This window comes from Orcinus orca, chromosome 3 (assembly GCF_937001465.1).
Source record: "Orcinus orca chromosome 3, mOrcOrc1.1, whole genome shotgun sequence".
NCBI classification, from domain to species: domain Eukaryota; kingdom Metazoa; phylum Chordata; class Mammalia; order Artiodactyla; family Delphinidae; genus Orcinus; species Orcinus orca.
This window is the reverse complement of record NC_064561.1, coordinates 7,424,241-7,441,246: the sequence shown is the minus strand read 5'-3', so window position 1 is coordinate 7,441,246 and position 17,006 is coordinate 7,424,241. Positions and strand designations below refer to the sequence as shown.

Genomic DNA, 17,006 nt, shown 5'->3' with positions numbered 1-17,006 from the left:
CCACTCTCACCACTATTATTCAACATAGTTTTGGAAGTTTTAGCCACAGCAATCAGAGAAGAAAAAGAAATAAAAGGAATCCAAATCGGAAAAGAAGAAGTAAAACTGTCACTGTTTGCAGTTGACATGATACAATACATAGAGAATCCTAAAGATACTACCAGAAAACTACTAGAGCTAATCAATGAATTTGGTAGAGTAGCAAGATACAAAATTAATGCACAGAAATCTCTTGCATTCCTATACACTAATGATGAAAAATCTGAAGGAGAAATTAGGGAAACACTCTCATTTACCATCGCAACAAAAAGAATAAAATACCTAGGAATAAACCTACCTAAGGAGACATAAGAGCTGTATGCAGAAAACTATAAGACACTGATGAAAAAAATTAGAGATGATACAAACAGATGGAGAGATACACCATGTTCTTGGATTGGAAGAATCAACATTGTGAAAATGACTACAGATTCAGTGCAATCCTTATCAAACTACCAATGGCATTTTTCACAGAACTAGAACAAAAAAATTCACAATTTGTGTGGAGACACAAAAGACCCCGAATAGCCAAGGCAATCTTGAGAAAGAAAAACGGAGCTGGAGGAATCAGGCTCCCTGACTTCAGACTATACTACAAAGCTACAGTAATCAAGACAGTATGGTACTGGCACAAAAACAGAAATATAGATCAATGGAACAGGATAGAAAGCCCAGAGATAAGCTCATGCACATATGGTCACCTTATCTTTGATAAAGGTGGCAAGAGTATACAATGGAGAAAAGACAACCTCTTCAATAAGTGGTGCTGGGAAAACTGGACAGCTATATGTAAAAGAATGAAATTAGAACACTCCCTAACACCATACACAAAAATAAACTCAAAATGGATTAAAGACCTAAATGTAACGCCAGACACTATAAAACTCTTAGAGGAAAACATAGGCAGAACACTCTATGACATAAATCACAGCAAGACGCTTTGTGACCCACCTCCTAGAGTAATGGAAATAAAAATAAAAATAAGCAAATGGGACCTAATGAAACTTAAAAGCTTCTGTACAGCAAAGGAAACCATAAAAAAGACGAAAAGGCAACCCTCAGAATGGGAGAAAATATTTGCAAACAAAGCAACTAACAAAGGATTAATCTCCAAAATATACAAGCAGCTCATGCAGCTCAATATCAGAAAAACAAACAACCCAATCCAAAAATGGGCAGAAGACCTAAACAGACATTTCTCCAAAGAAGAGAAATACAGATTGCCAACACACACATGAAAAGATGCTCAACATCACTAACCACTAGAGAAATGCAAATCAAAACTACAATGAGGTATGACCCCACACCAGTCAGAATGGCCATCATCAAAAAATCTACAAACAATAAATACTGGAAAGGATGTGGAGAAAAGGGAACCCTCCTGCACCGTTGGTGGGTATGTAAATTGATACAGCCACTATGGAGAACAGTATGGAGGGTCCTTAAAAAACTACAAATAGAACTACCATATGACCCAGCAATCCCACTACTGGGCATATGCCCTGAGAAAACCATAATTCAAAAAAAGACATGTACCAAATTGTTCATTGCAGCACTATTTACAATAGCCAGGACATGGAAGCAAACAAAGTGTCCATTGACAGATGAATGGATAAAGAAGATGTGGCACATATATACAATGGAATATTATTGAGCCATAAAAAGAAACGAAATTGAGGTATTTGTAGTGAGGTGGATGGACCTAGAGTCTGTCATACAGAGTGACGTAAGTCAGAAAGAGAAAAACTACTACCATATGCTAACACATATATATGGAATTAATTTTAAAAAATGGTTCTAAAGAGCCCAGGGGCCGGACAGAAACGAAGACGCAGATGTAGAGAATGGACTTGAGGACACGGGGAGGGGGGAAGGGTAAGCTGGGATGAAGTGAGAGAGTGGCATGGACATATATACACTACCAAACGTAGAATAGCTAGTGGGAAGCAGCCGCATAGCACAGGGAGATCAGCTCAGTGCTTTGCGACCACCTAGAGGGGTGGGATAGGGAGGGTGGGAGGGAGATGCAAGAGGGAGGGGATATGTGGATATACGTATGCATATAGCTGATTCACTTTGTTATACGGCAGAAACTAACACAAAATTGTAAAGCAATTATACTCCAATAATGATGTTAAAAATAAATGAATGGACCCTGGGGCTTCCCTGGTGGCACAGTGGATAAGAATCCGCCGGCCAATGCAGGGAACGCGGGTTCAATCCCTGGTCAGGGAAGATCCCATATGCCGCGGAGCAACTAAGCCCATGCGCCACAACTACTGAGCCTGTGCTCTAGAGCCCGAGAGCCACAACTACTGAGGCTGCGTGCTGCAACTACTGAAGCCCACATGCCTAGAGCCAGTGCTGCGCAACAAGAGAAGCCACCACAATGAGAAGCCCGCACACCACAACGAAGAGTAGCCCTGCTCGCCGCAACTAGAGAAAGCCCGTGCGCAGCAACGAAGACCCAACACAGCAAAAAAAAAAAAAAAAAAGCCATATGGAGACATAAAGAGCCCAATAAAGGTAAATACATGGGCAATTATAAAAGCTATTGTTATTGTAATAATATTGTAAATAATGGTTTGTAACTCCACTATTTGCTTTCTATGTGATTTAAGAGATTGATACACTTTTTAAAAATAAATCAATTACTAGTCTAAAAGCCAGTTTATATATAATTTAAGAAACTAATGTACTTTAAAAATTATTTGTTGATATTTTTGGTCACACTATGTATGCAGATACGATTTTGTGACAGCAACAACTGAAAAAAGTGGGATGGAGCTGTAAAGGAGCAGTTTGGTGTGTTATTGACATTAAGCTGGTATAAATCCAAATTAGAGTGTTATAACTTTAGGATGTTGAATGCAATCCCATGGCAACCACAAAGAAAATAGCTGTAGAATATACACAAAAGGAAACGGGAGAGGCATTTAAACGTTTCACTTAAAAAAAAAAAAACTAAACAGAAGAAAACTGTAATGCAGGAAATGAGGGACAAAAAAGCTATACAGGGTCTTCCCTGGTGGCGCAGTAGTTGAGAGTCCGCCTGCTGATGCAGGGGACACGGGTTCGTGCCCCGGTCCGGGAAGATCCCACAAACCGCGGAGGGGCTGGGCCCGTGAGCCATGTCCGCTGAGCCTGCGCGTCCGGGGCCTGTGCTCCACAACGGGAGAGCCACAACAGTGAGAGGCCCGCGTACCAGAAAAAAAAAAAAAAAAAAAAGTTCCAGCTTCAGGAATTCCCTGGCGGTCCAGTGGTTAGGACTCCCCGCTTCCACTGCAGGGGGCACAGGTTCCACCCCTGGTCGAGGAACTAAAATCCCTCATGCCTTGAGACACCGATAAATAAATAAATAAATAATAAAAGTTCCAGCTTCACTCAAATTTTCATGGGAACACTTACATGGCTTTAAATGCATAATCGTCCCTCAATATGATTCAGTGTGTAATAAGTTATCATGAATTAATTAAAAACTTATTTGTAGGCATAAGATTCCTTATTCTGAGCCCTTAATAATACATTCTGAAAAAATCGATCTGTGTTTCTGGAACAGGCACTATCTTCCCTAAAGAGCCATAACTGAGAACACAGGGTGAAGACAAGGCACGCATCACCTGCCCTGAATCCACGCGGGGAACCCTGCACACACCCGGGAAGGCAGCTCTGTCTGCAGCCAGCAACAGCAGTTTAACGTAATCAATAGATAGAGGAACGGGGGGTGTCCCTCGGACCAAAGATTCCAAGCCATCACCCCTTCTGCTGGGCCCCTGATTTCTCATCCAACCAGATGCAAGCAGCCTTGGGCAAGGGGTTGCTGGCACTGCAGTCATGGGAAATCAGGCTCGGGGCTGCTTTTCCTCCCCCCTCCCCGCCCCCCAACAGCTAAGTTCATCTCTACAGAGGGCAGATCCAGCTGACTCTTCAGTTAACTTCTTTGGGGGAGAGATTCTGGACAAGCCCCCATAAATGCTCCATAAAGTACCACCCCTTCCCCGTCCCCTGTCATGCATCTAGTCATGAAACCTTGGTTTTTAATCCGAAGGAAACAAGTCCAACTTAATTTTTCCCACAAGTGGTTTCCAGATCAACCCTAGTTCAAGGAAAAGACCCGATCAACCCTAGCACAGGGAACAGTGGGGTTAGGACAGGGGGGAAATTGCTGGTGCCGTCCTGGTGAGAGAGAAGGGGGGATCTGGCGCCCTCTGGTGGTCACCACGCGCCACAACTCGTCCTGCTGTGCCGCTCCGTGGTGTCTGCCGTAACCTGCCCAGTCAGCTCTGAGGATGTCTTTCAATAGGTGAGCGGATACACACACGATGGTACATCCAGACAATGGCATATATTCAATGATAAAAATAAACGAGCCATGGTGGAGGGATGGATTGGGAGTTTGGGATAAGCAGATGCAAACTATTATGTAAAGAATGGATAAACAACAAGGTCCAACTGTGTAGCACAGGGAACTATATTCAATATCCTGTGATAAACCATAATGAAAAAGAATATGAAAAAGAATGTATTAGAATATATATTTGTAACTGAATCACTTTGCTGTACACCAGAAACTAACACAGCATTGTAAATCAACTATACTTCAAAAAAAAAAAAAATATATATATCTGTTTGTAGGTTCATCAATTGTAACAAATGTTCCTGACTAAAGCAAAATGTTAATAATAGGGGAAACTACTGGGTGGGGGAACGGGGGCTGGCAGGGAGTCTGTGGAGACTTTCATTACTGTATGCTTAGTTTTTCTGTAAACCTAAAACTGAAGCCTATTAATTTTATTTAAAACAGCTTTATTGAGGTACAGTTGACATACAGTAAACTGTGTATACTTAAGGTGCACAGTATGATTCATTGTGACGTGTGTATATACCCATGAAGCATCTGTGACCCACACTCCCCTCTCCCTCCAGACAACCACCGACGTGCTCTCTGTCACTAAAACCGGCTGCGTTTTCTAGCCTTTTAAATAGCTGGGAATCATCCGCTATGTACCGTTTTCTTCCGGCTTCTTTCACTCCACCATGTTACTCAGGTGGCAGCTTGGATCAGGAGTTGGTTTCTTTTCACTGCCACGTGGTATGCCACTGCGGGGACATCCTCCCCCGTGTTCACGCATTCCCTGCGAGGGCCACTCGGGTGGTGTCTGCCTGCCCTGGTCTGCTTGGACTCTCAGCTCCCTGGGCGCTCAGGGAGAGAGTGGTGCATAGGCTCAGTAGCTGTGACGCACGGGCTCCGAAGCACGTGGTCCCCAGCACCACAGCCTGGAACTTTCTCAAGCAGCACACTGGTGCGGTCACGTGGGTCTCAGGAGCCACTGTCCCTCCAAGACATGTCCAGTGTCTTGAAAACCTTCTTTCATACATCTTGCCCAAGTTGGGAGTTGGGTCAGATGGTAGAGGAAATCTGGTCCCTGTCACTCCCCTGGCTGGAGCAGAAGCTTCATCCCTCAGCTCTGGACCCTTCTCCTCCCCTTCCACCTTCCATCCTGTCCACTGTACCTCTGTGTCCCCAGCCCCCTCCCTTGTTACCAAAGCATCCTCTAGTCTACTGCCAGCTGTTTAATATTTATTTAACTTGAATTATAGAATTACATATTTAATGTAAAATACTTTGGAGATATTGGTAAGCAACAAGGATATTGGTAAGCAACAAGGAAAAAAATCCTAATTCATTCTCCCACCACAGGCAAAGGACTGCTGTTAGCTGACATTTTGGCTCCCATCCCCCCAGATGTGCTGTCCTTTCTGTGACGGTGTCTGACTGCCTTGATACTCTGCAGGGCAAGTGTTAGATCATCCTGGTGTCCCCAAGATCTAACATACAGTCTGGCCTGACCCGGCACAGGTGGATGGTGACTGACTCAATCCCCTGCTCTCCTTTTCACACGCTTTATTTTGTTTTTTAAATAAATTTATTTTTTGGCTGCGCTGGGTCTTCATTGCTGTGCGCGAGCTTTCTCTAGTTGTGGTGAGCGGGGGCTACTCTTCGTTGCGGTGTGTGGGCTTCTCATTGTGGTGGCTTCTCTTGTTGCAGAGTATGGGCTCTAGGTACGTGTGCTTCAGTAGTTGCGGTGCATAGGCTCAGTAGCTGTGACACATGGGCTTAGCTGCTCCGAAGCATGTGGGATCTTCCCAGACCAGGCCGTGTCCCCTGTATTGGCAGGCGGATTCTTTTTTTTTTTTTTTTGGCCCTGCTGCGTGGCACGTGGGGCTCTTAGTTCCCTGACCAGGGATCAAACCCGTGCCCCCCGCAGTGGAGGCGTGGAGTCTCAACCAATGGACCGCCAGGGAAGTCCCAGCAGGCGGATTCTTAACCACTGCGCCACCAGGGAAGTCCCTCACACACTTTAAATACAAGGGAAAGGGACTTCCCTGGCGGTCCAGTGGTTAAGACCCTAGGCTTCCACTGTAGGGAGTGCAGGTTCAATCCATGGTCGGGGAACTAAGATCGCATAAGCCGCATGGGGCCAAAATACATAATACATACATACATGCAAGGGAGAATCATGTCATTGCCTCCCTTCTGTGACTTGTAGAATTCAATCAGTAGAGTATCTTGGAGAATTTAGTGAGAGAGAAACCCAAGGCATCCTTAGCTGAACGGCAGAGAGGAGTGTTGGATTTTTCACTTAGGATGAGCCTGGGTCATAGGGCAGGGGGATTAAAAGGTCAGTATGTGTTTAAATGACACCAGTGTTTGCAGCAAGATGGGTGGAACTAGAGATTATCATACTAAGTGAAGTGAGTCAGAAAGAGAAAGACAAATACCATATATCATTTATATGTGGAATCTAAAATATGACACAAATGAACCTATCTACGAAACAGAAACAGACTCATAGACATAGAGAACAGACTTGTGGTTGCCAAGGGGGAGGGGGAGGGGGAGGGATGGATTGGGAGTTTGGGATTAGCAGATGCAAACTATTATAGAATGGATAAACAACAAGGTCCTACTGTATAGCACGGGAAACTATATTCAATACCTTGTGATAAACCATAATGGACATATATATAAACTGAATCATTTTGCTGTACAGCATAAATTAACACAACATTGTAAATCTACACTTCAATAAAAAATTAAAAATTAAAAAAAATTACACCAATTGGGTCCTTTGTGGAGACGTGGATGGATCTAGAGACTGTCATACAGAGTGAAGTTAAGTCAGAAAGAGAAAAACAAATATCGTACACTAACGCACATATGTGGAACCTAGAGAAATGGTACAGATGAACGGGTTTGCAGGGCAGAAATAGAGACATAGATGTAGAGAACAAACATATGGCCACCAGGGGGGGAAGCGGCGGGGGGTGGGGAGGGATGAATTGGGAGATTGGGTTGACATGTATACACTAATATGTATAAAATGGATAACTAATGAGAACCTGCTGTATAAAAAAATAAATTAAATAAAATTCAAAAAAAAAAAAGATTACACCAGTGTTTAATGCAGTGTGGAAAGATTTCCCTAAATTGCTGCATGATGCTTCAGGACCTGAGGGGTAGAAAAACCCAGTACAGTTACCGCTTGGTATCCAGGGGGGTTGGTTCCAGGACAAACCCCCTGCCCACGACCTGGGGATACCAGAATCCATAGATGCTCAGGACTCTGATATAAAATGGCACAGTGTTTGCATATAACCTACACACATCCTGTCATAAACTTTATTTTTTTATTTTTATTATAAATTTATTTATTTTTATTTATTTTTGGCTGCATTGGACCTCTTTTGCTGAGTGCAGGCTTTCTCTAGTTGCGGCGAGCGGGGGCTACTCTTTGTTGCGGTGCGTGGGCTTCTCATTGCAGTGGCTTCTCTTGTTGCGGAGCATGGGCTCTAGGCGTGCGGGCTTCAGCAGTTGTGGCTCACGGGCTCTAGAGTGCAGGCTGAGTAGTTGTGGCGCACGGGCTTAGGTGCTCCGCGGCATGTGGGATCTTCCCGGACAAGGGCTTGAACCCGTGTCCCCTGCATTGGCAGGCGGATTCTTAACCCCTGTGCCACCAGGGAAGCCCTCTCCCATGTACTTTACTTTTTTTTTTTTGCGGTACACGGGCCTCTCGCTGTCGTGGCCTCTCCCGTTGCGGAGCACAGTCTTCGGACGCGCAGGCTCAGCAGCCATGACTCACAGGCCCAGCCGCTCCACAGCATGTGGGATCTTCCCGGACCGGGGCACGAACCCGTGTTCCCTGCATTGGCAGGCGGACTCTCAACCACTGCGCCACCAGGGAAGACCTCCCATATACTTTAAATCATCTCTAGATTACTTACAACAGCTAATACAGTAGAAGTGCTATGTAAAGAGTTGTAAATGCAATGTAAATGATATGTAAATAGTTATAAATTCAAGTTTTGCTTTTTGGAACTTTCTGGAATTTTTTTTCTCCTGAGTATTTTCCATCCATGGTTGGTTGCAAGGCAGGAGATAGATGGGTCCCAGGCTGGGCTGGTGGAGTTTGTCCCCTGTGGACAGACACTCCAAAATAGCAGGAGGGAGGAGAAGCTAAGCCCTGCCCAGATAAGAGACCACATATTTCTCATTCTCGAGGTCAAGAATACCTTCCTGACTACACACGCACAGAAACGCTCCTTGAAGGTCAAAAAGGGAGGGAGTGCCACCGATATAGTAGGTGATGTCAACCTACCCATAGGCCACTTAGCCAGAATCCATCTGGCCTAAGATGTGCGCCCACGCATGGGAGGACCCTGAGATAAACCAAATTTGGACTCAGAACCAGGCAAAGCAAGATGACTGGCCAAAGGAGACCCAGAAGAAATGCCCCATATGAGTGATACAAACTACCACTAGGGCGCGACTTTTGCTCTGAGCCCGCCCATATGTCTATCCACACATACCCTTTTTCCTCCTAATAAACACTTTACTTGCTTCACTACTTTCCATCTCTAGGTGGAAATTCATTTCTACACAGCGGATGGGCCAGGGCCTTGCCACCGGCCACTGGTCTAGTGGCTAGGATTCAGCGCTGTCCCTGCTGTGGCCTGACTTCAATCTCTGGCCTGGAACCGAAATCCTGCTTCAAGCCTCTGCAGGCTGAGGCCACCCGAGATCAGTTGGATCCCAGCATGTGGAACCCGTGGATACCCAAGGCGGACTCTAGTGCCAAGCCCCTCATCCTGCCACCCCTGTGGCTCTCTAGTTCTGGCCAGAATCTTTGCTCTCACCCCTCCTGAGTCTTAAACACCTTGTAGGTGAAGCCTTTCCTGAGGGGAGAGGGCTGTTACCACTTTGCCTTCAGACAAGAAGTCCTTGAAATTTGGCAATAATGCATCAAATGTCTTAAAAGAATGCAGAGCCATAGGACATAAATCCCTCAAGTCATGTGTCATTTACAACCCCAGCTATCTTTTTTCCCTGTTTAATTTTGGTTTTTTTTTTCTGGCTGTGCCATGCGGCTTGTGGGATCTTAGTTCCCCCATCAGGGATAGAACCCGGGCCCTTGGCAGTGAGAGCATGGAGTCCGAACCACTGGGCCGCCAGGGAATTCCCTCCCTGTTTTAAATTTCTGAGCTTCTTAAGCCTACACGCTTTCACTGGCTTCAGGCTAAATAAAGGAATTTCATGTTTGGGCCTTAAAATACCATCTCCAAACTGCTAGTAACAGAACTCCTAGCAAGATAAGGAGACAATTGTCTCTCTCACTATCCCTTTTTTTCACAGCTGTAGAAAAGCAGGCTGCCTCGGAAATATGAATTTGCAAATGTATCTTACAAAGGGAGGCCTGTAAGACACCCATACCACAAAGATTATTTCTATGTCCCATGAAAGTATCTTTAATCACTTAACAAAAAAATTTAATTCAGACTATTTATCTTTTTAAGTTGTTGTCCTGGTCATATTAAAACCATCAGGTAGCTTCAGAAGTGTTTAAATACTCCTGAGTTTTCTTTGCTAAACCTTAAGATGATTCTCGATGTTTCCCTTTTCCCGTTTGGAATTGAAAGCAATCAGAACTGAAGACTGCTAGATTTTTTTGTTTAAATCAATTTCCAAAGTCACCCCATTTAAACGAGCAATTCTAGGTGGACGGGGGGGGCGGGGGGGGTGCGGGAAGCAAAGATATATGTACAAGAATATTCATTATAGCTTTCTCTAGAAAGAATTAGCCGATAACAGATTAAGTAAATTGTAATGTAAAACTCACTTTGTAATACAGGTATTTAATAGATCATCAAGACGGCATCTCAACTGTAAATCAACGATACTTCAATAAAATAAATTTTCTTTTAAAAAGACGGTATCAGGAATTCCCTGGTGGTCCAGTGCTTAGGACTCTGCACTTTCACTGCTGAGGGGGTGGGTTTGATCCCCGGTTGGGGGACCTGCATGCCGCACAGTGCGGCCAAAAAAAAAAGAAAAAAAAAAGACAGCATCTCAAAACTGTGGAGAAAGGACAGAGGGTTCAATAAATGGTGTTGGCATACGTGAAATAACAGAAAATATATTGGTCTCTTGCTCTGGCTCCTGAACCTGTTGTCATTTCCTGGGTGACAGGAGTCCCTTTTGTTCTAATGAGGTGACTGGGGTGAGGCCCTGGATAGTTTCAGGATGGGGGCTGGGCGCCAGTAGGATCAAGCCATGGTGAGAAGCTTGGAACTTCAGCCCCACCCCCATCCTCTGGGAAGGGGAGAGAGGCTGGAGATTGAGCTAATGATCCATCTTGCCTTCGTGATGAAGCGCCATAAAAATCCCAAAGGTTTGGAGTTCAGGGAGCTTCTGGGTTGGTGAACACGTCCACGTGCCAGGAGGGTGGTGCACCCCAACTTCATGGGGACAGAAGCTCCTGTGCTCGGGACCCTTCCGGACCTCACCCTATGTATGTCTTCATCTGGCTGTTCATCTGTATCCCTTATTATATAATAAACTCGTAGGCATGAGTAAGTGTTTCCCTAAGTTCTGTGAACTGTTCTAGCAAATTATCAAACTTGAGGAGAGGTCGTGGAAACCCCTTCTTCTTTTTTTTTTTTTTTTTGCGGTACGTGGACCTCTCACTGTTGTAGCCTCTCCCGTTGCGGAGCACAGGCTCCGGACAGGCTCCGGACGCGCAGGCTCAGCGGCATGTGGGATCTTCCCGGACCGGGGCATGAACCCGTGTCCCCTGCATCGGCAGGCGGACTCCCAACCACTGCGCCACCAGGGAAGCCCGAAACCCTTTCTTTAGCCACTGAGTCAGAAGTACCAGGGGCAGCCTGGGACTTGCAGTTGGCATCTGAAGTGGGGACAACCTCGTGGGACTGAGCCCTGAACCTGTGGGATCTGGGATGTGAATATTTTTTCCTAGTAAGTTTTTGACTTTGGCCACAAAGAAGTTTATTTTATGGAGTCAATTATCAGTGTTTCATCTTCTGGCTTTAGAGCCATACTTAGGAAGGCTTTTCCTAAGAAAAGCTTAGAAAGGGATAATCCCATGGTTTCCTCAAATAACTGTATGATTTCCTTTTTTCCTCTAAGTAGCTTGTGTGTAGGGCTTCCCTGGTGGCGCAGTGGTTGAGAATCTGCCTGCTAATGCAGGGGACACGGGTTCGAGCCCTGGTCTGGACGGATCCCACATGCCGCGGAGCAACTAGGTCCGTGAGCCACAACTACTGAGCCTGCGCGTCTGGAGCCTGTGCTCCACAACAAGCGAGGCCACCATAGTGAGGGGCCCGCGCGCCGCGATGAAGAGTGGACCCCGCTTGCCACAACTAGAGAAAGCCCTCACACAGAAACGAAGACCCAACACAGCCAAAAATAAATTAAAAAAAAAAAAAATAAGTAGCTTGTGTGTGTGTGATAAAATACACATAACATAAAACTTAACATCTTCACCATTTTTAAGCTGCCAGTTCAGTGGCATTAAGTACATGCACATTGTTGTGCAACCATCACCACCATTCATCCTCAGGTCCCTTTTCACCTTGCAAAAGGGCAACTCAGTCCCCATTAAACACTAACTCCTCATACCCCTCCCCTGGAAACCTCTAATCTACATTCTGTCTCTATGACTCTGATTACGCTAGGGACCTCATATAAATGCAATCATACCGTATTTTTCCTTTTGTGACCAGTTTCTTTCACTCAGCATATCTTCAGGTTTCATCCATTGTGTAGCAGGTGTCAAAATGTCCTTCCTTTTTAAGGCTGAATAGTATTCCATTGTATGGATGGACCACGTACATCTGAGGATGGACACGAGGGTTGTTTTTACCTTTTGGCTATTGTGAATGGTGCTGCAATGGACATGGTTGGATGAGTATCTGTTGGATTCCCTGCTATCAGTTCTTTTGGATACACACCTAGGAGTGGAATTGCTGGCTCATACAGTAATTCTACACTTAGCTTTCTGACACTTAGCTTTCACTTTACATTCCCACCAACAGTGCATTTTGTTGGGTTGCATTTTCTCCACACCCTTGTCTACACTTGTTATTTTCAAGTTTTTTTTTAAATTGTAGCCACCCAAACAAATGTGAATGCACACATCTTTTAACCCAGCAATTCTACTTTGGGGAATTTAAACTCTTCCAAACTTGCTTTTGTTAGTTCATGACATAACCTGGCCATCCTTCCATGTCGTGCATATAATTCTCGCCCTCCTGTTGATGACTGTGCTATTTCTTAAGAAGGATGGGCCTGGGGTTAACTACTGTTTCCTCCTGGACATTTACACTGATTTCAATTTTTAGACACTGCCACACTGCAACAAATATACACTTTATGGGACTACTCCAAGAAATACAGTCCTTAAAACCTACTTCCAAAAACCCAGCTTTCACTCCTTAATTTGCTAAGCACCCCTGAAAGACTGGAGTCTGTGGGCTGTTTGCTTTCAGACCGTGCTTACAAGAGAGCTCCCATACAGTCGGTACGTCTCTGCAAACTCTTCCCCCAAGTAATAGAGCTTTGGTGCCTGGACCCAAATTTCTGCTGAACATTTTGGAAAAGGGAATAGAGGTAGTTTCACGTTCATCTTTAATTCCAAACTGTGATTTCCCAGAGACCCTATGCCTGGGCAGTACTGAGCAGGCAGCAGGTGACCTCATCTGGTGAAAAATGAAAGACCAGCCAGCTACTCGGCTGCTGTTCCCTTGACCCACTCCCAGTTTCATCCGATGTTCCACAGTTCACTATGCAAAATTTAAGAGATGCAAAACTATGAAGACTCACACAACAGACATCCACATACCCCACCCCCCCAAGCTTTTCCAAGAGAGCTCAAGTCTCCAGCCTGCCCCTCCCCAAAGGCCAGAGACAGTGGCTGTCTGTCATGAATCACACCAGTGTTTAGTATGCCCTGACTCTCTGTATATCACCACAGAGAATTGGGTTTTGCCGGCTTTTAGATTTGTTTTTTTTTTTTGCTCTTATTTAAAAATTGAAGTATAGTTGATTTACAATGTTTCAGGTATACATCAAAGTGATTCGGTTATATGTATATATCAATATCTTATTTTCCGGGGCGTGACTGTAGCCAGTACGGTGTCTTTGGTTTCCACGCCATTGATCCTTGTCAGCAGGGAGGCACCTGTTGACACATATATGGGTTTGCTGAGCCCTCTCTGTCTTTCTACACGTGTTTTTGTCGATATCCTGTAGTTTTCTAAAGTCAACCATGTCCTATGCAAACAAGGAGTTTTATTTCTCCTTCCCTCCAGGGAGGAGGCTTAGACGCTCAGAGGTGGGACAGGATGGACGGGGTCCGTGGCCTGTGGGGTCTCCAGGCCAGGGTGGCTGCTGTGCTGGGGCCAGGGTTCAAGGGCGGGAGCAGGGGGCAGGAGAGGGCCGGCTGAGCAGGGTCCGGGCCCTGGGAGTGCCGCCCCTCGTCTCTGCCCCTGGGGAGTGAGGGCCTGGGCTGTCGCTGCCTGTCCTGTCCCTGTGGGTCGGGGGCTGCACAAGGGGAGGGCCGTGGGCGCAGAACCGGCTGAGGCCACAGTCATTTCCAATTCTGTCCTGTGGGGCCCCACCTGACACCCTGACTGCGGGGCAGAAGCTGACAGCGAGTGGTGAGTTCACGTCCCCGGTCCCCAGCCACCTCGACCACTGGGACTCGTCAGGGGCGCCTGGCACGGAGGGTCCACCCAGTCCCGTTGGCTTGGGCTCCGGCCCTTCCTGTCATGAGGACAGAAGCCAGGGGTGATGGATGGAAAAGTCTGCTGATTCCTGCCCTTCTGGGCAGTCCTGGAGCCCGTGCCCCCGCCCCTCAGTCTGTACCCCCAGCCACTCCTAGACGGAGTTGGGGGGCAAATCTGGGGAGCACCCATCTGCTCCAGCTCCTCTGGGTGCAGAGGAGGAGTGGGACGCCCCCCCACCCCCCCCCCGCAGGCATGCACAGGCCTCCTCGGGAGCCAGAGCTGGAGGGGGACACCTGCGCCAGGTGACGTGGTGGAACCAGGCCGACAGCACAGGGAGGCTGGTGTGGTGCCCACGCAGGGCCTTATTCACGTTGCTCTGCTTTAGTGGGGTCTTAGTTCTGAGAGGTTACAGACCCCCGAGGGCCCTCCTTGCAGGAACTTGACCACGTGCCCAGCCTGCCGACCCCTCCCCACGACCGGGTGTGGGGGGGAGTCAGAGACCACACGGGGTGCCGTGCCCTGAGGACGTGCGCGACCTGAGTCGGTGACATGGAGGAGCCCCAAGAAGATGTCGTGGCAGCTGTTTCGGGACTTAGAGGAACTGATTCGAAAGTTCACATGCAGAGTAACTAAGCGAGAACTGCTGGGAAAACCCTGTAAAAGCATGAAAGAGGGACTAGGCACGCCAGCTACAAGACATAGATAAAGGTTACACTAATGCTACCGTAATTACCAAAAGCCTTTCTAAGTCAGACAAAATCCTAGATTCCACTTTAAAAACTGGCTGATTCAACCACATGAAAATCAAGTATCTGCATGGGGGAAAATCCCTAATCAAACACAAAAAAACTATGAAACTGGGGAAAAATATTTACAGTTCTAATGCCCTTAATGGATGAGGACTTTCTACGAATCAATTTCTTACAAGGCAAAAATATGAGAAATGATAAGGGAGAGTTCACAAAAAAAAGGAAGGAATGATAAAATAAGCTTGTTGACCTCGCTCCTAAGAGATGTGCACATTGGCACCAAATCAATGTCACCGTGTCCGTCTCACCTCAGCAGGGAGGTCACAGCTATGAGGGAAGGTCGAAGAATCTCAGGGGGTTCTGGTTGGGGGTCATCAGGTACCATGAACACACTGTTAAAGCTAAGAGCATGGAGGTGACAGACAGCATCCTCTACAGGTGGGAAGAGCATGAGCTTGGAGCCCTCCGTTGGCCCTTGTACATTTACCAGATCAGAAAAACATGAGTGCCCATCAGTAAGGAACTTCAATAAAATCATGATGGAAAGCAGTGACAAGTACAACCGTATCTAAATGTAAAACTGTCATTCTGCAAAAGGCACAGTTAAGAGAATGAAAAAGCTACAGAGTGGGAGAAAAGATTTGCTAATCGTATACCTAATGAAAGCCTCGTGCAGAATAAGAAGCAAAGTGCTGGCGAGGACGTGGAGCAACAGGAACTCCCGTCCAGCACTGGTGGGGATGCATATGGTGCAGCCACCGTGGGAGACAGCTTGACCGTTTCTTACAAAACCACACACACCCTCACCATGTGCTCAGCAATCATGCTCCTTCAGATTTACCCAAAGGACTAGAAAACATACACCCACATAAAACCTGCATGCAATCTTCACTGCTCTGCTCATGATCGTTAACAACTGGAAGCAACCAAGATGATCTTCAAAGAGGGAATGGAAAAACCGTGGGATTCCATGAAACGGACTACGATTCAGGGACACAAGGGAACCAGCTATTGATTCACTCAAAGCACGGGTGAGTCTTAGACTTGTTTTGCTCAGTGAAAGAATCCAGACCCACGTATGACTCCATTCACAGGACGTTCTGGAAAAGGCGCAACCCCGGGAGGATAAGGAGCAGTGGCTGCCGGGGCTGCGAGGCTGGGGGCTGACGCTGGAGTGCGGATGCGGCGGCCCCACCCTTGTGTGAAAACCCACAGGCCGTGCATCCCAGAGACTGAGCTGTTATGTGTGCAAACTGAAAAAATAAAGAAAATCAAAGCTCATCACACGGTACACCTGGGATCTATGCGTTTCCTTACATGTACACTTTACCCCTGAAAAATGTTTCACACTGAGGTGTCCTGAAGAGTTCACTGCTTTTTTGCCTTATTTCTTAAACACACCTGTTTTGTCATGAGAGTTTGTCAGACAATATGAAACCAAGAGCATCAGCATGAAACAAGCACCCCTGTGTCCCCTTCCCCAGGCAGCAAGCCCTGTTCCACGTGCTGGCAGCCTACTCCGTGTATGACACCGTGAGTATCCCCGCGCCCAGGCCCTGCCCCTTCCAGGGGGTTCTACGCGATGGTAAGGATGCAGGCGCACAGGGTCACAGAGATGATGTAGGGAGCTCCCCAATCTTAGACTGAGCAGAAAGGCTGGGGTGCAGACTCCACGTTTCAGGACAGAAACAGCACCTAATTCCTGGGTTGATGAGACCCGCACTTGACGGGGCTGCCAGGTGCTCGCCGCAGCAGAAAGGTTTTTTAACAATTAGCTCGAGGCCTAACAAGCATTGCTGTTGTCATGAAACTTGAGTTTTGATCCTGAAGATGCCACATTATTAATCGAAATCTTAGCAGGGATGAACGTTTCCAGTAACCCAGACTCCTGTGGGGCCCCAAGGGAGGTAGCCCCCACCCCATCTGCTCTTTCCAGAACATTCCCTCAAGGAACATCAGCTCCACGTCTGGCCTGCCGGTCCACAGCCCAGGACAGCCCTCAGGATTGGCTGTTGCCATGGCGATGGAATTCCCTCCCAAACCTCCCAGTGAACCATGAGGCCACAGGCAAGTGGCCCGCGGACATCAGCTTTCAGCCAGAAGGCTGGGTCCCTTCCCCTGCAGCGCCTGGCC

General features: G+C 46.7%; 1 protein-coding gene and 1 long non-coding RNA gene across 7 annotated transcripts in view; one reads left to right on the top strand and one right to left on the bottom strand.

Annotated features, from left to right (window-relative positions):
• LOC125964035 (uncharacterized) overlaps positions 1 to 7,628 on the top strand; it is a 49,659-nt gene extending 42,031 nt beyond the window's left edge. The window contains exon 2 of the long non-coding RNA XR_007476553.1: positions 3,599 to 7,628. This is a non-coding gene — a long non-coding RNA (uncharacterized LOC125964035). The remainder of the gene's footprint in view (positions 1 to 3,598) is intronic.
• LOC101271947 (GTPase HRas-like) overlaps positions 1 to 17,006 on the bottom strand; it is a 49,617-nt gene that overhangs the window by 30,220 nt on the left and 2,391 nt on the right. For 4 of the 6 annotated variants that reach the window (XR_007476551.1, XR_007476552.1, XM_049708150.1 and 1 more), the window contains exon 4: positions 12,098 to 12,231. Coding sequence is in view for 4 of the 6 variants with exons in the window: in XM_049708150.1 (XP_049564107.1) it covers positions 12,098 to 12,231 (134 nt within the window). In the remaining 2 variants the exon portion in view is untranslated. Of the gene's footprint in view, positions 1 to 4,727; positions 5,376 to 8,087; positions 10,454 to 12,097; positions 12,232 to 17,006 lie in introns of those variants that run through there. The other 2 variants (XM_049708149.1, XM_033401130.2) reach the window with 2 other exon arrangements.